The 24,552-nt window shown below is 44.8% G+C and overlaps 1 protein-coding gene across 1 annotated transcript in view; it reads left to right on the top strand.

Moving 5' to 3' along the window:
- lmbrd1 (LMBR1 domain containing 1) overlaps positions 1-24,552 on the top strand; it is a gene marked incomplete at its 5' end in the record, with an annotated part of 117,548 nt that overhangs the window by 17,599 nt on the left and 75,397 nt on the right. The window contains 4 exon segments of the mRNA XM_052511287.1: positions 175-248; positions 23,034-23,062; positions 23,630-23,723; positions 24,483-24,551. Coding sequence (XP_052367247.1) covers positions 175-248; positions 23,034-23,062; positions 23,630-23,723; positions 24,483-24,551 — 266 coding nt within the window.

The following is a 24,552-nucleotide window of genomic DNA, read 5'->3' on the forward strand; positions in this document are numbered from 1 at the left end:
CTCCCTCCTCTCTCTCTCTCTCTCTCTCTCTCTCTCTCTCTCTCCCCCCCTCCTCTCTCTCACACACCCTCCCTTCTCTCTCTCACACACACCATCCCTTCTCTCTCCTTTTATCTCTCTTGCTTCTATTTCTCCCTCCTTCTCTCTATCTCTCTATTTCTCCCTCTCCTACAGATGGTGTACCAGCACTGTCTTTCTCCATCAGCTCATTGACCTTGATTGGCATGCTGGCAGTGATCACTTACACGGTGAGTCTGTGTGTGTGTTTGTGTGTGGGTGTGTGTGTGTTGTGATCACTTACATTGTGTGTGTCCTGGCAGTGGTCACTTACAGGGTGAGTGAGTGGGGACCAGGGACGTTCGACGGGTGGCCGATGGCCGCTGTCACTTCATTGATTTGCATGTGGCTCGAGAGGGCCATAACCGCACATAAAATATTCTAATCTTCCAAGGGGAAAGGTTCCAAGTGTTACCGGTCCAGTGGCTTAAAGGGACATGACCTCCCTGCCTGTTCAGTCATGTATGTAGGCTGAGACCCATGACCTTGGTGCTGCTAACGCCACATTCTAACCAACTGAACTACACAGGGTTGGGAAGGGTACAGTTCTGAAGTTTAATATTTAGAGCACATCAGTGTTTCTACACCACCACCATTACCACTACTACTACTACTACTACTACTACTACTACTACTACTACTACTACTACTACTACTACTACTACTACTACTACTACTACTACTACTACTACTACTACTACTACTACTACTACTACTACTACTACTACTACTACTACTACTACTACTACTACTACTACTACTACCACTACTACTACCACCACTACTACCACTACTACTACTACTACTACTACCACTACTACTACCACCACCACTACTACTACCACTACTACTACTACTACTGCCACTGCTGCTACTGCTGCTGCTGCTGCTACTGCTGCCAGTACTGCTGCTACTGCCAGTGCTACTACTGCCACTACTACTGCTGCTGCTACTACTACTACTACTACTGCCAGTACTACTACTACTGCCAGTACTACTACTGCCACTACTACTACTACTACTACTACTACTACTACTACTCCTACCACTACTACTACTACTACTACTACTACTACTACTGCCTACTACTACTGCTGCTGCTACTACTACCACTACTACTACTACTACTACCACTACTACTACTACTACTACTACTGCCAGTACTACTACTACTACCACTACTACTACTGCCACTACGACTACTACTACTACCACACTACTACTACTACTACTACCACAACTACCACTACTACTACTACTACTACTGCCAGTACTACTACTACTCCTACTACCACTACTACTACCACTACTACTACTACCACTACTACCACTACTACTACTACTACTACTACTGCCAGTACTACTACTACTACTACTGCCACTACTACTACTGCCACTACGACTACTACTACTACCTACTACTACTACTACTACTACTACTACTACTACTACTACTGACACTACTACTACTACTACCACTACTACTACTACTACCCTACTACTACTACTACCCCACTACTACTACCACTACTACTACTACTACTACCACTACTACTGCCACTACTACTACTACTACCACTACTACTACTACCACTACTGCCACTACTGCCACTACTACTACTACAACCACCACTACTGCCACTACTACTACTACGACTACTACAACCACTACTACTGCTACACTACTACTACTACTACTACTACTACTACTACTACTACTACTACTACTACTACTACGACCACTACTACTACTACCACTACTACTACCTACTACCACTACTACCACCACTACTACTACTACTACTACTACTACTACTACTACTACTACTACTACTACTACTGCTACTACTACCACTACTACTACTACTACTACCACTGCTACTACTACCACTACCACTGCTAATACTACCATTACTACGACTACCATTACCACTACTACTGCAACTACCATTACCACTACTACTACTACTACTACTACCCCTACTACCAACACCACTACTACTACTACCCTTACCACTACTACCACCATTACCACTACCAGTACTACTACTACTACTACCACTACTACCACCACTACTACCACCACTACGACCACTACCACTACTACTACCGCCATTACCAACTACCAGTACCACTACTACTATTACTACCATTACTACCACCACTACAACTACCACCACTACCATTACCACTACTACTAATACCATTACTACTACTACCATTACTACTACCATTACCACTACTACCACTACCACCACTCCTACTACTACCTTTATCACTACTATCACTACCACTACCACCACTACTATTACCACTACTACCACTACTATTACCCCTACTACCATTACCACTACTACTACCATTACTACCACTACCACTCCCATTGCCACTACTACTACTACCACCATTACCACTACCAGTACCACTACTGCTACTACCATTACTACCACCACTACAACTACTACTACCACCGCTACTACTACTACTACTACCACTACTACCACCACTACTAATACCATTACTACTACTACCACTATCACTACTACTACCATTACCACTACTACCACTACCACCACTTCTACTACCACCATTACTATGACCAGTACTGCTACTACCACTACTGCTACCACCACTACTACCTCTACTACTAATAATACCACTCACACCACCAATACTACTACCACTACCAATTACCACCACTACCACTACCGCCAGTCAGTGGTGAAAAAGTACCAAATTGTCATACTTGAGTGAAAGTAAAGATACCTTAATGGAAAATTACTCAAGTTAATAAAGTGAAAGTCACCCAGTAAAATGCTAAGTAAAGTAAATGTCTAAAAGTATTTGGTTTTAAATATACTTATGTATCAAAAGTACATTTAAGTGCTAAAATATACTTAAGCATTTTCTTGTTTTTTTAAATGACGCATAGCCAGGGGCTGTCTCCAACACTCAGACATTATTTTCAAGCGAAGCATTTGTGTTTAGTGAGTCCGCCAGATCAGAGGCAGCAGGGATGACCAGGAATGTTCTCTTGATACGTGTGTGAATCAGACCATTTTACTGTCCTGCTAAGCATTCAAAATATAACGAGTACTTTTGCGTGTCAGGGAAAATGTATGGAGTAAAACGTACATACTTTTCATTAGGAATGTAGTGAAGTAAAAGTTGTCAAAATTATAAATAGTAAAGTACAGATACCAAAAAAATAGTAGTACTTTAAATTATTTTTTACTTAAGTAATTTACACCCCTGCTACCACTAATGCTGCTACTACTACTACTGCTGCTGCTACTACTACTACTACTACTACTACTACTACTGCTGCTACTACTACTACTACTACTACTACTACTACTACTACTACTACTACAGTGTAGTCTTAGCCTAAGGTGAACACTATCTAGTTGACTAAATATTTGGTTCAGTGAATTTAGTTAGAGACGTGTTGGAGAAGAGAGAACATGTTTGAATCACAGCATTTTAGAGACCTACAGATGCTCTCAGTGATTGAGGGGCCTTTCAGTATTAGTAATGCTTTGTGATTCTAGGGATGTGGCATTCAATCACTCACATTCGCTGTCGTCTTTCACCTGAGAGTGCTGGGGGCTTTTGACGTGATGTATATACGCGCTCCGCCGTCGCACTCGTTCGCCCCCTATTTATACATGTCAGTCTCAGGGGCCATTTAATATAGGCCTGTATTTTGATTCCCTCAGCATACTGTAGCTGCCCCAGGTTTTTCTACCAGATAAGAGAAATTGCCTGTGCCCTAACTCTCCTTAATGTTGTCTATTTTTCATGGCTGCTATCATGGTACCTAGTCTGTGAACTGAACATGTCTGGAGGGTGTGGGGTGGTGGTGTCAGTGGGAGAGGGGAGCAACACACACACACTTAACGGAAGTTTACATACACTTAGGTTGGAATCATTAAAACTCCTTTTTCAAGCACTCAACAAATTTCTTGTTAACACACTTTAGTTTTGGCAAGTCGGTTAGGACATCTACTTTGTGCATGACACAAGTCATTTTTCTGACAATTATTTGCAGACAGATTATTTCACAATTCACTGTATCACAATTCCAGTGGGTCGGAAGTTTACATACACTAAGTTGACTGTGCCTTTAAACAGCTTGGAAAATTCCAGAAAATGATGTCATGGCTTTAAAAGCTTCTGATAGGCTAATTGACATAATTTGAGTCAGTTGGAGGTGTACCTGTGGATGTATTTCAAGGCCTACCTTAAAACTCACTGCGTCTTTGCTTGACATCATGGGAAAATCAAAAGAAATCAGCCAAGACCTCAGACAAAAAATTGCCGTCATACCGCTCAGAAAGGAGACGCATTCTGTCTTCTAGAGATGAACGTACTTTGGTGCGAAAAGTGCAATTCAATCCCAGAACAACAGCAAATGACCTTGTGAAGATGCTGGAGGAAACAAAAGTATCTATATCCACAGTAAAACGAGTCCTATATCGACATAACCTGAAAGGCCACTCAGCAAGGAAGAAGACACTGCCCCAAACCCGCCATAAAATAGTAAGACTACGGTTTGCAACTGTACATGGGGACAAAGATCGTACTTTTTGGAGAAATGTCCTCTGGTCTGATGAAACAAAAATAGAACTGTTTGGTCATAATGACCATCGTTATGTTTGGAGGAAAAAGGGGGTGGCTTGCAAGCTGAAGAACACCATCCCCACCATGACGCACGGGGGTGGCAGCATCATGTTGTGGGGGTGCTTTGCCGCAGGAGGGACTGGTGAACTTCACAAAATAGATGGCATCATGTGCATGGAAAATTATGTGGATATAATGAAGCAGCATCTCAAGACATCAGTCCGGAAGTTAAAGCTTAAATGGATCTTCCAAATGGACAATGACCCCAAGCATACTTCCTTAAGCAAAAATTGCTTAAGGACAACAACGTCAAGGTATTGGAGTGGCCATCACAAAGCCCTGACCTCAAATCCTGTAGAAAATGTGTGGGCAGACCTGAAAAAGTGTGTGCGAGCAAGGAGGCCTACACACCTGACTCAGTTACACCAGCTCTGTCAAGAGGAATGGGCCAAAATTCACCCAACTTATTGTGGGAAGCTTGTGGAAGGCTACCCGAAACGTTTGACCCAAGATAAACAATTTAAAGGCAATGTTACCAAATTCTAATTGAGTGTATGTAAACTTCTGATTTGGCTAAGGTTTATGTAAACTTCCAACTTCAACTGTACGTACACTAGAAACGGTCATCAAATAGTTTTGATAACAGTTCTAGTAAAAGCAACAGTTTCAATCAAATCTAATTGTATTTGTCACATACACATGGTTAGCAGATGTTAATGGTCACATACACATGGTTAGCAGATGTTAATGGTCACATACACATGGTTAGCAGATGTTAATGGTCACATACACATGGTTAGCAGATGTTAATGGTCACATACACATGGTTAGCAGATGTTAATGGTCACATACACATGGTTAACAGATGTTAATGGTCACATACACATGGTTAGCAGATGTTAATGGTCACATACACATGGTTAGCAGATGTTAATGGTCACATACACATGGTTAGCAGATGTTAATGGTCACATGCAGATGTTAATGGTCACATACACATGGTTAGCAGATGTTAATGGTCACATACACATGGTTAGAAGATGTTAATGGTCACATACACATGGTTAGCAGATGTTAATGGTCACATACACATGGTTAGCAGATGTTAATGGTCACATACACATGGTTAGCAGATGTTAATGGTCACATACACATGGTTAGCAGATGTTAATGGTCACATACACATGGTTAGCAGATGTTAATGGTCACATCAAATGCACATGGTTAGCAGATGTTAATGGTCACATACACATGGTTAGCAGATGTTAATGGTCACATACACATGGTTAGCAGATGTTAATGGTCACATACACATGGTTAGCAGATGTTAATGGTCACATACACATGGTTAGCAGATGTTAATGGTCACATACACATGGTTAGCAGATGTTAATGGTCACATACATGGTTACATGTTAATGGTCACATACACATGGTTAGCAGATGTTAATGGTCACATACACATGGTTAGCAGATGTTAATGGTCACATACACATGGTTAGCAGATGTTAATGGTCACATACACATGGTTAGCAGATGTGGATGTTAATGGTCACATACACATGGTTGGTTAGCAGATGTTAATGGTCACATACACATGGTTAGCAGATGTTAATGGTCACATACACATGGTTAGCAGATGATGTTAATGGTCACATACACATGGTTAGCAGATGTTAATGGTCACACATGGTTAGCAGATGTTAATGGTCACATACACATGGTTAGCAGATGTTAATGGTCACATACACATGGTTAGCAGATGTTAATGGTCACATACACATGAGATGTTAGCAGATGTTAATGGTCACATACACATGGTTAGCAGATGTTAATGGTCACATACACATGGTTAGCAGAGATGTTAATGCAGTGGTCACATACACATGGTTAGCAGATGTTAATGGTCACATACACATGGTTAGCAGATGTTAATGGTCACATACACATGGTTAGCAGATGTTAATGGTCACATACACATGGTTAGCAGATGTTAATGGTCACATACACATGGTTAGCAGATGTTAATGGTCACATACACATGGTTAGCAGATGTTAATGCGAGTGTCGCGGTTGAAGATACTCCACACTTAGAATTGTTACAATACAGCAGATATTGACTGAATTATAGAACATAACATATTTTACTGGTGGGTGCAGACAAATAATGAATGAAGTTCATGGATTTTGGTGGGATTTTAGATATTCAATTAATTGTCACTTTTGTAAAATGTCACTTTTTTTCTGAGAATGCACTCATATATTTATATATTTTCTTATTGTATCTGGAATTTCCACCAATTAAAAAAAAAAATTCAAGACAGTTATATGTGTCATATTTGCATAAATGCACCAGGTGAATTTGCATATATTAATAATTGAACATAAAGAGGTGGAGCTAGGCTGCAACCACCAAACAACTGCTCTCTCTACTCTACCTGCGCTCACCCGTGCTGTCTAGACTGCCTCATTAATTACTGTTGTCACGTTCTCAGACATTATTAAACATTTATGTCAAGGAAGATACCCATGGGATTTAAAATCAAAACGCTTGGCCGATCTAATCATACTTCACATTGTTTGTGAGATCAGATATAATATCATCCCAGTGTTCCTTCTCGGAAGTTACTTTCATTTCAGCGCATCTAATTAGTAAACATTCCCAACTGTATTAAATTATAACTTTTTTAAATTAACTTTTTTTCCAAGAAATGAACACTCATCAAAATAAAGTTCAGTTCTCTTTCTCGTGATGTTCAGTAAGTGTCAAGATGGTGCGTTAAATTCTTATAGAATCAACGGAAGGACAATGTATCCCATTGAGTCCATTACAGCCATTACTAGGTGTGTTTGACAGGTCATTCCAGACATTTCCACGGTCGTAACGTTGACAGGGAACAAAAAGACAGGCGCGATTATGAAAGAGTCACAGGAGTAAAAGGAAAGCAATCAATCCAGTGAGATTTAAGTGACAAGTGGATTTTGCACCTCTCAAACACAGGAGGAGACCGCTGAGATGCAGTGCCTCAGACCGCTGAGATGCAGTGCCTCAGACCGCTGAGATGCAGTGCCTCAGACCGCTGAGATGCAGTGCCTTAGACCGCTGAGATGCAGTGCCTCAGACCGCTGAGATGCAGTGCCTCAGACCGCTGAGATGCAGTGCCTCAGACCGCTGAGATGCAGTGCCTCAGACCGCTGAGATGCAGTGCCTGCCTAGACCTGAGTCTGCTGAGATGCAGTGCCCTCAGACCGCTGAGAGCAGTGCAGTGCCTCAGACCGCTGAGATGCAGTGAGCTGAGATGCAGTGCCTCAGACCGCTGGACCGCTAGAGATGTGCAGTGCCTCAGACCGCTGAGTGCAGTCCAAATGGCACCTCACCGCTTCCCTATACCGCTAGTGCACTGCCTTGACTAGAGCCCAAAATGAGATGCAGTGCCTCAGACCGCTAAGTCAACCGCTGAGTGCCATCAGACCGCTGGGATGCAGTGCCTTGACCGCTGGTCTTTCAGACCGCTTTGCTGGCAGTTGACCCCATGTTGTTAAAGAGACCGCTGAGATGCAGTGCCTCAGACCGCTGGATGCAGTGCCTTAGACCGCTGAGAAGTCACCGCTGAGATCTCCCAGCTGAGATGCTTTGTGTTTTGATGTGCTGTGTTGTGATGCTGAGTCAATCACACAAATAGTGCCCTTCCTTGTCAAGGGAGACAAATCTTGCTGGATAGGCCTGTCTCCCAGCAAGCTTTGTGTTTTGATGTGCTGGAGTTCTCTCTTGAGGAGACAAATCAGAGGCTGGGAGTTCTCTCTCTCTCTCTCTCTCACCTCTGCTCTCTCTATATATATATATATCGCTCTCTGGCATATCTCTCTCTCTGTATACTAGAGCCTCAAAATATATCTCTCTCTCTCTTTCTCTCTCTCTCTCTCTATGCAGATCTCTCTCTCTCTGCAAGCTTTGTCTTTATCTGTGTATATGATGCTCTCTCTCTCTCTCTCTCTATACCCTCTCTTCTCTCTCTCTGTTCTCTCCCTGGTCTCTCTACTGGAGTCTCTCTCTCCCTCTCTCTCTATGCATATCTCTCCTCTCTCTCTCTGTATACTGCATATCGCTCTCTCTCTCTCTCTCTCTGCATATCTCTCTCTCTCTCTCTCTGGTCTCTCCAAACTGGAGTCCTCTCTCTCTCTCTGAGTCCTCTCTCCTCTCTCTGGTCTCTCCATACTGGAGTCTCTCTCTCCTCTCTCTCTATGCATATCTGGAGTCTCTCTCTCTCTGGTCTCTCTATACTAGTCTACCTCCTCTCTCTCTCTCTATATATGGAGTCCTCTCTCTATATGGTCTATATATATATATCGCTCTCTCTCTTACACCCTTGTATCTTCTGTTCAACCCTCTCTTCTCTCTCCCCTCTGTTCATAGGGAGACAATGCTCCCTGGTCTCCCATACTGGAGTCCTTCTCCTCTCTCCCTGGTCTCTGTATACTGGAGTCCTCTCTCCTCTCTCCCTGGTCTCTGTATACTGGAGTCCTCTCTCCTCTCTCCCTGGTCTCTGTATACTGGAGTCCTCTCTCCTCTCACCCTGGTCTCTCCAAACTGGAGTCCTCTCTCCTCTCACCCTGGTCTCTGTATACTGGAGTCCTCTCTCCTCTCACCCTGGTCTCTCCATACTGGCGTCCTCTCTCCTCTCACCCGGGTCTCTCCAAACTGGAGTCCTCTCTCCTCTCTCCCTGGTCTCTGAATACTGGAGTCCTCTCTCCTCTCTCCCTGGTCTCTGTATACTGGAGTCCTCTCACCCTGGTCTCTGTATACTGGAGTCCTCTCTCCTCTCTCCCTGGTCTCTGTATACTGGAGTCCTCTCTCCTCTCTCCCTGGTCTCTGTATACTGGAGTCCTCTCTCCTCTCTCCCTGGTCTCTGTATACTGGAGTCCTCTCTCCCTGGTCTCTGTATACTGGAGTCCTCTCACCCTGGTCTCTGTATACTGGAGTCCTCTCTCCCTGGTCTCTGTATACTGGAGTCCTCTCTCCCTGGTCTCTGTATACTGGAGTCCTCTCACCCTGGTCTCTGTATACTGGAGTCCTCGCACCCTGGTCTCTGTATACTGGAGTCCTCGCACCCTGGTCTCTGTATACTGGAGTCCTCTCTCCTCTCTCCTCTCACCCTGGTCTCTCCATACTGGAGTCCTCTCTATTCTCTCCCTGGTCTCTCCAAACTGGAGTCCTCTCTCCTCTCTCCCTGGTCTCTCCAAACTGGAGTCCTCTCTCCTCTCTCCCTGGTCTCTCCAAACTGGAGTCCTCCTCTCTCCCTGGTCTCCTCTCTCCTCTCCCTGGTCTCTCCAAACTGGAGTCTTCTCTCCTCTCTCCCTGGTCTCTCCAAACTGGAGTCCTCTCTCCTCTCACCCTGGTCTCTCCATACTGGAGTCCTCTCTCCTCTCACCCTGGTCTCTCCATACTGGAGTCCTCTCTCCTCTCACCCTGGTCTCTCCATACTGGAGTCCTCTCTCCTCTCACCCTGGTCTCTCCATACTGGAGTCCTCTCTCCTCTCACCCTGGTCTCTCCATACTGGAGTCCTCTCTCCTCTCTCCCTGGTCTCTCCAAACTGGAGTCCTCTCTCCTCTCTCCCTGGTCTCTCCATACTGGAGTCCTCTCTCCTCTCACCCTGGTCTCTCCATACTGGAGTCCTCTCTCCTCTCATCCTGGTCTCTCCATACTGGAGTCCTCTCTCCTCTCTCCCTGGTCTCTCCATACTGGAGTCCTCTCTCCTCTCACCCTGGTCTCTCCATACTGGAGTCCTCTCTCCTCTCTCCCTGGTCTCTCCATACTGGAGTCCTCTCTCCTCTCACCCTGGTCTCTCCATACTGGAGTCCTCTCTCCTCTCTCCCTGGTCTCTCCATACTGGAGTCCTCTCTCCTCTCACCCTGGTCTCTCCATACTGGAGTCCTCTCTCCTCTCTCCCTGGTCTCTCCATACTGGAGTCCTCTCTCCTCTCTCCCTGGTCTCTCCATACTGGAGTCCTCTCTCCTCTCTCCCTGGTCTCTCCATACTGGACTCTCTCCTCTCCAACCCACTCCAGCCCAGCCTCCAGTCCTCAGCCTCTCTGTGTTTCTTCCGGGTCCATGTGATTTATCACTGCAGCTGTGTGTTATTATTCTGCATGATTAACCTAATGGAACCTAAGTGACAGGTCCCGTATCCTCTATGACTCTGCAGGGTTTATTTATCACTAGTCTTTGTGCCGAGGTGGCCACTCCCCCTTAATTCAAACAGCCCAGGGTGTATATAAACTGTCCTAGATAACTCCCTAACAGAGCAGCCCCCCCCCCCCTCTCTCTCTCTCTCTCTCTTCTCTCTCTCTCTCTCCCTCTCTCTGCTATAGCCCAGGGTGTATATAAACTGTCCTATGTAACTCCCTAACAGAGCTGGGATATTCTCTCTCTCTCTCTCTCTCTCTCTCTCTCTCTCTCTCTCTGCTACAGCCCAGTCCCAGACTGGTGGGTGCACTTTAACTAAATTCAAGAGTAAGCAAGTTGTAACCTTCACAAGAGTGTTTTTCGGCCAACACAACACTTTCTGAGGTGTGAGCGAATTAATATTGGACCACAGCAGATGCAGAATGGACCTATCACCTATTATGTGGATCTTATAGGGCCATCTGGCTACTGGTTAGAGGCCAGAGAACATATTCACTGTGTCTCAGAGTAGGAGTGCTGATCTAGGATCAGTTAAGCTTTTAGATCATAATGAATAAGATTATATGGACAGGGGGGACCCGGGTCTTTATCCACAAGGCATCTCAGAGTAGGAGGGCTGATCTAGGATCAGTTAAGCCTCTTAGATCCTAATGAATAAGATTATATGGACAGGGGGGACCTGGGTCTTTATCCACAAGGCATCTCAGAGTAGGAGGGCTGATCTAGGATCAGTTAAGCCTCTTAGATCCTAATGAATAAGATTATATGGACAGGGGGCACCCGGGTCTTTATCCACAAGGCATCTCAGAGTAGGAGGGCTGATCTAGGATCAGTTAAGCCTCTTAGATCCTAATGAATAAGATTATATGGACAGGGGGGACCTGGGTCTTTATCCACAAGGCATCTCAGAGTAGGAGGGCTGATCTAGGATCAGTTAAGCCTCTTAGATCCTAATGAATAAGATTATATGGACAGGGGGGACCTGGGTCTTTATCCACAAGGCATCTCAGAGTAGGAGGGCTGATCTAGGATCAGTTAAGCCTCTTAGATCCTAATGAATAAGATTATATGGACAGGGGGGACCCGGGTCTTTATCCACAAGGCATCTCAGAGTAGGAGGGCTGATCTAGGATCAGTTAAGCTTTTAGATCATAATGAATAAGATTATATGGACAGGGGGGACCCGGGTCTTTATCCACAAGGCATCTCAGAGTAGGAGGGCTGATCTAGGATCAGTTAAGCTTTTAGATCCTAATGAATAAGATTATATGGACAGGGGGGACCTGGGTCTTTATCCACAAGGCATCTCAGAGTAGGAGGGCTGATCTAGGATCAGTTAAGCCTCTTAGATCCTAATGAATAAGATTATATGGACAGGGGGACCCGGGTCTTTATCCACAAGGCATCTCAGAGTAGGAGGGCTGATCTAGGATCAGTTAATTAAGCCTCTTAGATCCTAATGAATAAGTGAGATAGTCACCTGATCCTAGATAACTAGCATCTCTGATCTGTTCTGTACCTGATCCTAGATCACTAGCATCTCTGTTCTGTTCTGTACCTGATCCTAGATCACTAGCATCTCTGTTCTGTTCTGTACCTGATCCTAGATCACTAGCCTCTCTGTTCTGTTCTGTACCTGATCCTAGATCACTAGCCTCTCTGTTCTGTTCTGTACCCGATCCTAGATCACTAGCCTCTGTTCTGTACCTGAGCCTAGATCACTAGCCTCTCTGTTCTGTTTTATTCATGATCCTAGATCACTATCAAATCAAATTTATTTATATAGCCCTTCGTACATCAGTTGATATCTCAAAGTGCTGTACAGAAACCCAGCTTAAAACCCCAAACAGCAAGCAATGCAGGTGTAGAAGCACGGTGGCTAGGAAAACTCCCTAGAAAGGCCAAAACCTAGGAAGAAACCTGGAGAGGAACCAGGCTATTTGGGTGGCCAGTCCTCTTCTGGCTGTGCCGGGTGGAGATTATAACAGAACATGGCCAAGAAGTTCAAATGTTCATAAATGACCAGCATGCTCAAATAATAATAATCACATGCAGAACAGTTGAAACTGGAGCAGCAGCACGGCCAGGTGGACTGGGGACAGCAAGGAGTCATCATGTCAGGTAGTCCTCCGAGAGAGAGTCCTCCGAGAGAGAGAGAAAGAGAGAGAGAATTAGAGAGAGCATACTTAAATTCACACAGGACACCGGATAGAACAGGTGAAGTACTCCAGATATAACAGACTGACCCAAGCCCCCCGACACATAAACTACTGCAGCATAAATACTGGAGGCTGAGACATTAGGGGTCAGACACTGTGGCCCCATCCGATGATACCCCCGGACAGGGCCAAACAGGAAGGATATAACCCCACCCACTTTGCCAAAGCACAGCCCCCACACCACTAGAGGGATATCTTCAACCACCAACTTACCATCCTGAGACAAGGGCGAGTATAGCCCACAAAGATCTCCGCCACGGCACAACCCAAGGGGGGGGCGCCAACCCAGACAGGAAGATCCCATCAGTGACTCAACCCACTCAAGTAACGCAACCCTCCTAGGGACAGCATGAAAGAGCACCAGTAAGCCAGTGACTCAGCCCCTGTAATAGGGTTAGAGACAGAGAATCCCAGTGGAGAGAGGGGAACCGGCCAGGCAGAGACAGCAAGGGCAGTTCGTTGCTCCAGAGCCTTTCCGTTCACCTTCACACTCCTCGGCCAGACTACACTCAATCATATGACCCACTGAAGAGATGAGTCTTCAGTAAAGACTTAAAGGTTGAGACCGAGTTTGCGTCTCTGACATGGGTAGGCAGACCATTCCATAAAAATGGAGCTCTATAGGAGAAAGCCCTGCCTCCAGTTGTTTGCTTAGAAATTCTAGGGACAATTAGGAGGCCTGCGTCTTGTGACCGTAGCGTACGTGTAGGTATGTACGGCAGGACATATCTGTTCTGTACCTGATCCTAGATCACTAGCCTCTCTGTTCTGTTCTGTATCTGATCCTAGATCACTAGCCTCTCTGTTCTGTACCTGATCCTAGATCACTAGCCTCTCTGTTCTGTTCTGTACCTGATCCTAGATCACTAGCCTCTCTGTTCTGTACCTGATCCGAGATCACTAGCCTCTCTGTTCTGTACCTGATCCTAGATCACGAGCCTCTCTGTTCTGTTCTGTACCTGATCCTAGATCACTAGCCTCTCTGTTCTGTACCTGATCCTAGATCACTAGCCTCTCTGTTCTGTTCTGTACCTGATCCTAGATCACTAGCCTCTCTGTTCTGTTCTGTTCCTGCACACCGTAGCTGTTGACATCAGACACACGTTCAACCATGACCTCAGCTAGTGTAAGTCACACTGCATGTTCTCAGCTCAGCAAAGCCTACCGTCAATCAATCCCGGTGGCATCATCACTAGACCTGTGTTTATGCCCTCGCTGTACTTTAGCACTTCAACAAGTTATGGTACTTTGTGTTTCTATCAAGCTCGTCAATGACATGAAGGATACAGACTGGTCATGTCTGATAAAAATACATCTCACACTGTATCAAACCATTGAAAAGGAAGGTGACGGCATTAGTATAGTCTTTTAACCATGATAATCAAAACCATCACTCTTCTATTCCTATTCTCCTATATAGTGCGCTACTTTTGACCAGCGGCCCATACATTGTGTATGTAGGAAATAGGGTCCTATTTGGGACGTAGGCTGAGTGAGTCTGCCTCTCACCTTAGTACACTGGTATTATGTTGCTGCTACCTTCACAGAGACATACCACTGGTATTATGTTGCTACTACCTTCACAGAGACATACCACTGGTATTATGTTGCTACTACCTACACAGTGATATACCACTGGTATTGTGTTGCTGCTACCGACACAGTGACATACCACTGGTATTATGTTGCTGCTACCTTCACAGTGACATACCACTGGTATTATGTTGCTACTACCTTCACAGTGACATACCACTGGTATTATGTTGCTGCTACCTTCACAGTGACATACCACTGGTATTATGTTGCTGCTACCTTCAGAGTGACAAACCACTGGTATCATGTTGCTACTACCTACACAGTGACAAACCACTGGTATTATGTTGCTACTACCTACACAGTGACATACCACTGGTATTATGTTGCTGCTACCTTCACAGTGACATACCACTGGTATTATGTTACTGCTACCTTTACAGTGACATACCACTGGTATTATGTTGCTGCTACCTACACAGTGACATACCACTGGTATTATGTTGCTGCTACCTTCACAGTGACATACCACTGGTATTATGTTGCTGCTACCTTCACAGTGACATACCACTGGTATTATGTTGCTGCTACCTACACAGTGACATACCACTGGTATTATGTTGCTGCTACCTTCACAGTGACATACCACTGGTATTATGTTGCTGCTACCTTCACAGAGACATACCACTGGTATTATGTTGCTGCTACCTACACAGTGACATACCACTGGTATTATGTTGCTGCTACCTTCACAGTGACATACCACTGGTATTATGTTGCTGCTACCTTCACAGTGACATACCACTGGTATTATGTTGCTGCTACCTTCACAGTGACATACCGCTGGTATTATGTTGCTGCTACCTTCACAGTGACATACCACTGGTATTATGTTGCTGCTACCTTCACAGTGACATACCACTGGTATTATGTTGCTGCTACCTTCACAGTGACATACCACTGGTATTATGTTGCTGCTACCTTCACAGTGACATACCACTGGTATTATGTTGCTGCTACCTTCACAGTGACATACCACTGGTATTATGTTGCTGCTACCTTCACAGTGACATACCACTGGTATTATGTTGCTGCTACCTTCACAGTGACATACCACTGGTATTATGTTGCTGCTACCTTCACAGTGACATACCACTGGTATTATGTTGCTGCTACCTTCACAGTGACATACCACTGGTATTATGTTGCTGCTACCTTCACAGTGACATACCACTGGTATTATGTTGCTGCTACCTTCACAGTGACATACCACTGGTATTATGTTGCTGCTACCTTCACAGTGACATACCACTGGTATTATGTTGCTGCTACCTTCACAGTGACATACCACTGGTATTATGTTGCTGCTACCTTCACAGTGACATACCACTGGTATTATGTTGCTGCTACCTTACACAGTGACATACCACTGGTATTATGTTGCTGCTACCTTCACAGTGACATACCACTGGTATTATGTTGCTGCTACCTTCACAGTGACATACCACTGGTATTATGTTGCTGCTACCTTCACAGTGACATACCACTGGTATTATGTTGCTGCTACCTTCACAGTGACATACCACTGGTATTATGTTGCTGCTACCTTCACAGTGACATACCACTGGTATTATGTTGCTGCTACCTTCACAGTGACATACCACTGGTATTATGTTGCTGCTACCTTCACAGTGACATACCACTGGTATTATGTTGCTGCTACCTTCACAGTGACATACCACTGGTATTATGTTGCTGCTACCTTCACAGTGACATACCACTGGTATTATGTTGCTGCTACCTTCACAGTGACATACCACTGGTATTATGTTGCTGCTACCTTCACAGTGACATACCACTGGTATTATGTTGCTGCTACCTTCACAGTGACATACCACTGGTATTATGTTGCTGCTACCTTCACAGTGACATACCACTGGTATTATGTTGCTGCTACCTTCACAGTGACATACCACTGGTATTATGTTGCTGCTACCTTCACAGTGACATACCACTGGTATTATGTTGCTGCTACCTTCACAGTGACATACCACTGGTATTATGTTGCTGCTACCTTCACAGTGACATACCACTGGTATTATGTTGCTGCTACCTTCACAGTGACATACCACTGGTATTATGTTGCTGCTACCTTCACAGTGACATACCACTGGTATTATGTTGCTGCTACCTTCACAGTGACAAACCACTGGTATTATGTTGCTGCTACCTTCACAGTGACATACCACTGGTATTATGTTGCTGCTACCTTCACAGTGACATACCACTGGTATTATGTTGCTGCTACCTTCACAGTGACATACCACTGGTATTATGTTGCTGCTACCTTCACAGTGACTTACCACTGGTATTATGTTGCTGCTACCTTCACAGTGACTTACCACAGAATTTGACACCTACTTCTTGTAAAAACCCACACGCTCCTTTTATGTTGCTTCTTTTTTAATTCCGTCCTTTCAGAATATTTCACATTATGATGTTATTTAACTTGGATTCTGAGGATGTAGGTCCAAATCCATTAAAATAGTTCATAGGCTACATTTCATTTCAACCTGAACCACTCCAAAGTGTATCTGTCTCTCCTAAATGTATTTATTTCTGTGACAGATTTTTTGGGGGAAATTCCATGAAAACGTTACGCCGTTTATCGAACCACTCACTCTGTGAATCAGTGCTCGTTTAATACGCCTTAGGGTTCCATTTCACCTTTCAGATGACATTACAATGAAAATGATCGGCACAGTGACTTTTTAATGCGTCTATTATATTTCCATATGCGTATGGCAGTATATCACAGTCCCAGACTACCCAACTCTGTGTTCGACTGAGGGAGTTGCATATCAGAGTAGACGAGGGCCGTGCTGCTGAGGGGAGGAAGGCTCATAATAATGGCTGGAACGACATCATACCATGTGTTTTGATGTATTTGATATCATTCCACTGATTCCACTCCAGCCATTACCACCACGTGCCCGTCCTCCCCAATTAAGGTGCCACCAACCTCCTGTGGGCCTCACCCAGTCCTGTACGGTGGCCATATTAGGACATCCTCAGCCTCAAGTCGATTGACTCAAGGAGGGGTGAGGGCTCTGGGGTGAAGTTTCCTCTAGGTACAGATCAAGGATCAGTTTAATGTCCCCCAATCCTAACCTGAACCATTAGTGGGGAAAGTGCAAGGTCATCCTCTGGGGGAAACTTCACCCTACAAGGCTAATGGTGTCTGAAAACCTGCAGTCTCACGCGTCATCTGATCACTGAAGTCTTCTCTGGCTTGATTTAAACGCCTGGCTAGCACAGTGACTTATGGCTCTGGAGCCCCACACCCCTCCTCTCTCCTCTCCCCTCCTTCCATCCGCCGGCGTTAAGATGCTGATGGGGGAAAGAACAGGTGAGGACATTAATTTCCTTCGATCTAATCAGATGCCAGTAAATTGACCTGGGGTAGACCAGGGCCTCTGGGTGAATTAGAGAGGGAGTGTACATCCCAAATGGTGTCCTATTGCCAATAAAGTGCACTACTTTTGACCACGTCATTTAGGGCTGTGGTCAACAGTAGTGTACTATATACAGTGGGGCAAAAAAGTATTTAGTCAGCCACCAATTGTGCAAGTTCTACCACTTAAAAAGATGAGAAGAGGCCTGTAATTTTCATCATAGGTACACTTCAACTATGACAAACAAAATGAGAAAAAAATCCAGAAAATCACATTGTATGATTTTTAATTAATCTATTTGCAAATTATGGTGGAAAATAAGTATTTGGTCACCTACAAACAAGCAAGATTTCTGGCTCTCACAGACCTGTAACTTCTTCTTTAAGAGGCTCCTCTGTCCTCCACTCGTTACCTGTATTAATGGCACCTGTTTGAACTTGTTATCAGTATAAAAGACACCTGTCCACAACCTCAAACAGTCACACTCCAAACTCCACTATGACCAAGACCAAAGAGCTGTCAAAGGACACCAGAAACAAAATTGTAGACCTACACCAGGCTGGGAAGACTGAATCTGCAATAGGTAAGCAGCTTGGTTTGAAGAAATCAACTGTGGGAGCAATTATTAGGAAATGGAAGACATACAAGACCACTGATAATCTCCCTCGATCTGGGGCTCCACGCAAGATCTCACCCCGTGGGGTCAAAATGATCACAGAGAGACCCCCTCTCCCTCTCCTCTCCTAAAAGAGAAACCCCGCTCTCCTCTCCTAAGAGAGTCCCCCCCTCTCCTCCCTTAAGAGAGAACCCCCCCTCTCCCTCTCCCTCTCCGAAGAGAGACCACCCTCTCCTCCCCTAAGAGAGACCCCACCCCTCCCTTAAGAGAGAAAACCCCCCTCTCCTCCCCGAAGAGAGACCCCTCCCTCTCCCTCTCCTGCCCTAAGAGAGAAACCCCTCCTCCCTCTCCTCCCCTAAGAGAGACCCAACCTCCCACTCCTCCCCAAAGAGAGACCCATCCTCCCTCTCCTCCCCTAAGAGAGACCCAACCTCCCACTCCTCCCCAAAGAGAGACCCCTCTCCCTCTCCTCTCCTAAAAGAGAAACCCCCTCTCCTCTCTGAAGAGAGACCCCCTCTCCTCCCCTAAGAGATACCCCCCCTCCCTCTTCTCCCCTAAGAGAGACCCCTCCCTCTCCCTCTCCTGCCCTAAGAGAGAACCCCCCTCTCCCTCTCCTGCCCTAAGAGAGAAACCCCCCTCTCCTCTCCGAAGAGAGAGCCCCCCCTCTCCCTCTCCTCCCCAAAGAGAGACCCACCCCTCCCTCTCCTCCCCTAAGAGAGAAACCCCCCTCTCCTCTCCAAAGAGAGACCCCTCCCTCTCCTGCCCTAACATAGACCAGAGAAGGGGACAAAGAGGTGTCTTGTGCCTGGGGTCCGGTCCCTTCTCAATAGCACTCCCTCCCTCAGTCAGATATCTCTCTTTAAGATTCCAGCCAATGATTACACTCTCTCAATCTCTACAGTCTAAACGTCTCTCTGTATATTCTACAGTTATTTGTCATGTCTTTTACCAATGGGTTGAACTCCACCCCCTCCTGTACTTGTGACTCATGTCAGAGGGTTACAGCTCTGGGCTGGAAAAGAGTCAAGGCACCTGTGTCGGTCGGTCGCGTCGGGTTTGTATTTTTCTCATGTTAAGGAGGCAGCACATCGGAGAAGAAGGGATGTGCTTCTCTCTCACACACACACACACACACACACACACACACACACACACACACACACACACACACACACACACACACACACACACACACACACACACACACACACACACACACACACACACACACACACACACACACACACACACACACACACACACACACACACACACACACACACACACACACACACTTCTAGGGATGTGAACAGGGGGACAGGTTCTTCTTTTATGAGCGAGCTGCTTGGTATTCGGGACATGCTCCGGCCTTAAGAGGCCCCGTGATTCATTGCAGGAGGTGCGACACAGCCCCTAGCAGAGATCCATCCACCGCAGAAGCTAGGACTAATAATAGGTCTGGCCCTGCCTCATGCCTTCATCCCCTGATGCTCTCCTGCTCTCTCCCTCTAATGTCACCTAACACTCACCAGCCAGTAAAATAGTTTGTTTTTCAGGGAACAAGGGCTTCAGAGTGATCCAGCATTTCCCTTTTCAGCCTCGGAATGAAACCTTCAATGGAGAGACGAGGAGGTCATCCTCTCTTGGCGGGGTTAAGGTGTAATCTCACAAAACGCTCTTTTGTTTTATTATGAAATAGCTGGTAAAATGGCAGCGCCCAGGTTGGTGTTTACACGCAGTACTTGAGTGTGTGTGTGTGTGTGTGTGTATTGATTGGCCGCTGAGCAGGTTATTGGAGAGAGAGATTGCCCTCTCCTCTCATTTTTGATGATGTTCAAGCATGCTGTATTGTGCCTGCCATGTGCCTCACCCCACCTCTGCCCCGGCGACACTCTGAATGGGATGTGCTACTGAGCACCCTGAGTCCTTTCTCTCTTTTCTCTCCTTTCCCCTATTTTCTCTCATTTCCTCTCTTACCTCCTATCCTCTGTTTTCTCTCATTTCGTCTCTTACCTCCTTTCCTCTGTTTTCTCTCATTTCGTCTCTTACCTCCTTTCCTCTGTTTTCTCTAATTTCGTCTCTTACCTCCTTTCCTCTGTTTTCTCTCATTTCGTCTCTTACCTCCTTTCCTCTGTTTTCTCTCATTTCGTCTCTTACCTCCTTTCCTCTGTTTTCTCTCATTTCCTCTCTTACCTCCTTTCCTCTGTTTTCTCTCATTTCGTCTCTTACCTAGTTCTCTCATTTCCTCTCCTAGCTCCTTTTCCCGCATTTCCTTGCCTTTCGTCTCTTACCTCTTTTCCTCTCCCTTTCTCTTCTTTTCTCTCCTTTCCTCTCCTTTCCTCTCCTTTCCTCTCCTTATCTCTCCTTTCCTCTCCCTTTCTCTTCTTTTCTCTCCTTTCCTCTCCTTATCTCTCCTTTCCTCTCCTTTCCTCTCCTTTTCTCTCCTTTTCTCTCCTTTCCTCTCCTTTCCTCTCCTTATCTCTCCTTTCCTCTCCCTTTCTCTTCTTTTCTCTCCTTTCCTCTCCTTATCTCTCCTTTCCTCTCCGTTCCTCTCCTTTTCTCTCCTTTCCTCTCCGTTCCTCTCCTTTTCTCTCCTTATCTCTCCTTTCCTCTCCTTATCTCTCATTATCTCTCATTTCTCACATTTCTCTCCATTCATTTCCTCTTTCTGCTCTTACCTTCTTTCTGCTCTTTCCTTCTTTCTTTCCTGTCTCTGCTCTTTCCTTCTTTCTGCTCTTTCCTTCTTTCTGCTCTTTAGCTCAGTTGGTCTTTCCTGTCTCTCTTTCCTTCGTAGAATGTCTGCACACATCTTTCCTTCTTTCTGCTAAATCTTTATTATTTTCTTTCCTGTCTCTTTCTGCTCTTTCCTTCTTTCTTTCCTGTCTCTTTGTGCTCTTTCCTTCTTTCTTTCCTGTCTCTTTGTGCTCTTTCCTTCTTTCTGCTCTTTCCTTCTTTCTTTCCTGTCTCTTTCTGCTCTTTCCTTCTTTCTTTCCTGTCTCTTTCTGCTCTTTCCTTCTTTCTTTCCTGTCTCTTTCTGCTCTTTCCTTCTTTCTTTCCTGTCTCTTTGTGCTCTTTCCTTCTTTCTTTCCTGTCTCTTTCTGCTCTTTCCTTCTTTCTTTCCTGTCTCTTTCTGCTCTTTCCTTCTTTCTGCTCTTTCCTTCTTTCTTTCCTGTCTCTTTCTGCTCTTTCCTTCTTTCTTTCCTGTCTCTTTCTGCTCTTTCCTTCTTTCTTTCCTGTCTCTTTGTGCTCTTTCCTTCTTTCTGCTCTTTCTTTCTTTCCTGTCTTTTCCTCTCTTTATTTAAGGAAGAGGAATTAGTCTATTGATGTGTTGCAACAGTCCTTGTTCAAATAATAGCTGATTTGCTGTTTTTAAAAAGCTATTCCCTCAAAGGCCATTTCTTGCCCTCAACGTCCTTTTTTTCTATGAGTTTATTCATTGTCTCTGAATGCTGGAGCGTTCCTCTCTCCTCAGTGCTGTCACTGGGGGGCGCTGTTAGGCTGTAAATATCGTCTGGAGCTGCAGAGAGAGAGAGAGAGAGCCAGCCAGAAGCCATTTCTCTACACACAAAATGGTTGCTGGCTGCAGATTCACACATAAGCTCCGTGCAGCACAATTGCGAATTGCACCATTTAAAGAATGACATGGAGCCGGAGGGGTACAGCTGTAACGTGATGTAGCTGTGTGTGTTATTGCTCCCTATACATCTCCACTCTGTACAGTCATGCGTCATGGAGTGTGGGTCGTAGGTGGTAGGTGTGTTCACATACACGTGCTACAGATTCACAGACACTAAAGGGCCTTGGCACCACTGTAATAATGTGATGGAAACGGTCTGTTTCATGGCTGCGTCCAGAATGGCACCCTATTCCCTACATAGTGCACCCCTGTGGGCCCTGGTCAAAAGTATATAATGGAGTATCATTCGGGACACAGGGGGCTTTGTGATTGTTTCAACTGCTGATTGCCTCTAACAGGTGTATGGTATATCAGTGTAGTACTATGTTATTGTTATACTATGTTACTGAATCATCTGTTTGTGTTCATTCTCTACAGGTGTATGGTATATCAGTGTAGTACTATGTTATTAATCGTCTGTTTGTATTCATTCTCTACAGGTGTATGGTATATCAGTGTAGTACTGTTTGTGTTCATTCTCTACAGGCGTATGGTATATCAGTGTAGTACTGTTTGTGTTCATTCTCTACAGGTGTATGGTATATCAGTGTAGTACTGTTTGTATTCATTCTCTACAGGCGTATGGTATATCAGTGTAGTACTGTTTGTGTTCATTCTCTACAGGTGTATGGTATATCAGTGTAGTACTGTTTGTATTCATTCTCTACAGGCGTATGGTATGTCAGTGTAGTACTGTTTGTGTTCATTCTCTACAGGTGTATGGTATATCAGTGTAGTACTGTTTGTATTCATTCTCTACAGGTGTATGGTATATCAGTGTAGTACTGTTTGTATTCATTCTCTACAGGCGTATGGTATGTCAGTGTAGTACTGTTTGTGTTCATTCTCTACAGGCGTATGGTATATCAGTGTAGTACTGTTTGTATTCATTCTCTACAGGCGTATGGTATATCAGTGTAGTAGCGTCTGGAGAACACTGAAGATATTGAAGAGGTTGAACACCAGATGGAAAAGATCAATTCTCTACAGGGTGGGTATAGTCATCAGTACTGTTTGTAATTCTCTACAGGTGTATCTATTGTGTGAAACTGTTTTGTATTCATTTTACAGGCGTATGGTATTTCAGTAAGTACTGGGATGGAATTTGTTATTCTCTGGCTGTATGGTATGTCAGTGTTATGACTAAAAGCCAGTCTGTTTGGTTCATTCTCTACAGGTGATGGTATATCAGTGTAGTACTGTTTGTATGCATTCTCTACAGGTTCAAATACTATATGGTAAATCATTTCAAATGCTCTATTTAAGCCTGATTGAGGGCTTTACAGTGTGCTTAACATGTCTGGAGAACACTGAAGATATTGAAGAGGTTGAACACCAGATGGAAAAGATCAAAGCCAAGGTGGGTCTCAGTCATCACCAACGCTGAAAACCATACAGCTGCATATCTATTGTGGTGAAAATGTTGTTGTTGTTAGTTTTGGGCCTTCAGACTGTTGGATGTAGTGGAACTGATAGAACACCTACAGTCCTCTCTGGCTGTAAGGAATGTGGACTGTTGATGACCTCAGTCCTCTCATGCCATTGGACTGTTGTACTGTAGAACACCTACAGTCCTCTCATATCTTCAGACTGTTGGAACTGTAGAACACCTTCAGTTCAAATACCTTCAGACTGTTGAAATCTTAGAACAAATCCTCTCATTTCAGACTGATTGAAACTTTACTGAGCTTTACTGAGCCTACTGACCTTCATAATGTATAACACTGTAGAACAAGGGTGTTCAAAAAACAGAAACTGTAGAACATCTCCTCTCATACCTTCAAACTGTTGAAACTGTAGAACACCTTCAGTCCTCTCATACCTTCAGACTGTTGAAACTGTAGAACACCTACAGTCCTCTCATACCTTCAGACTGTTGAAACTGTAGAACACCTTCAGTCCTCTCATACCTTCAAACTGTTGAAACTGTAGAACACCTTCAGTCCTCTCATACCTTCAAACTGTTGAAACTGTAGAACACCTACAGTCCTCTCATACCTTCAGACTGTTGAAACTGTAGAACACCTTCAGTCCTCTCATACCTTCAGACTGTTGAAACTGTAGAACACCTACAGTCCTCTCATGCCTCCTCTTTGTCTGTTTGTGTGTTTGTCTCCAGTGTGAGGACGGGCGTCCTCTGTCGTCGCGGGACCGTCGTAACCTCCAGGAGTTTGAGGACAAGCTACAGG

The sequence above is a fragment of the Oncorhynchus keta genome, unplaced genomic scaffold (genome assembly GCF_023373465.1).
Source record: "Oncorhynchus keta strain PuntledgeMale-10-30-2019 unplaced genomic scaffold, Oket_V2 Un_contig_6620_pilon_pilon, whole genome shotgun sequence".
NCBI lineage: Eukaryota > Metazoa > Chordata > Actinopteri > Salmoniformes > Salmonidae > Oncorhynchus > Oncorhynchus keta.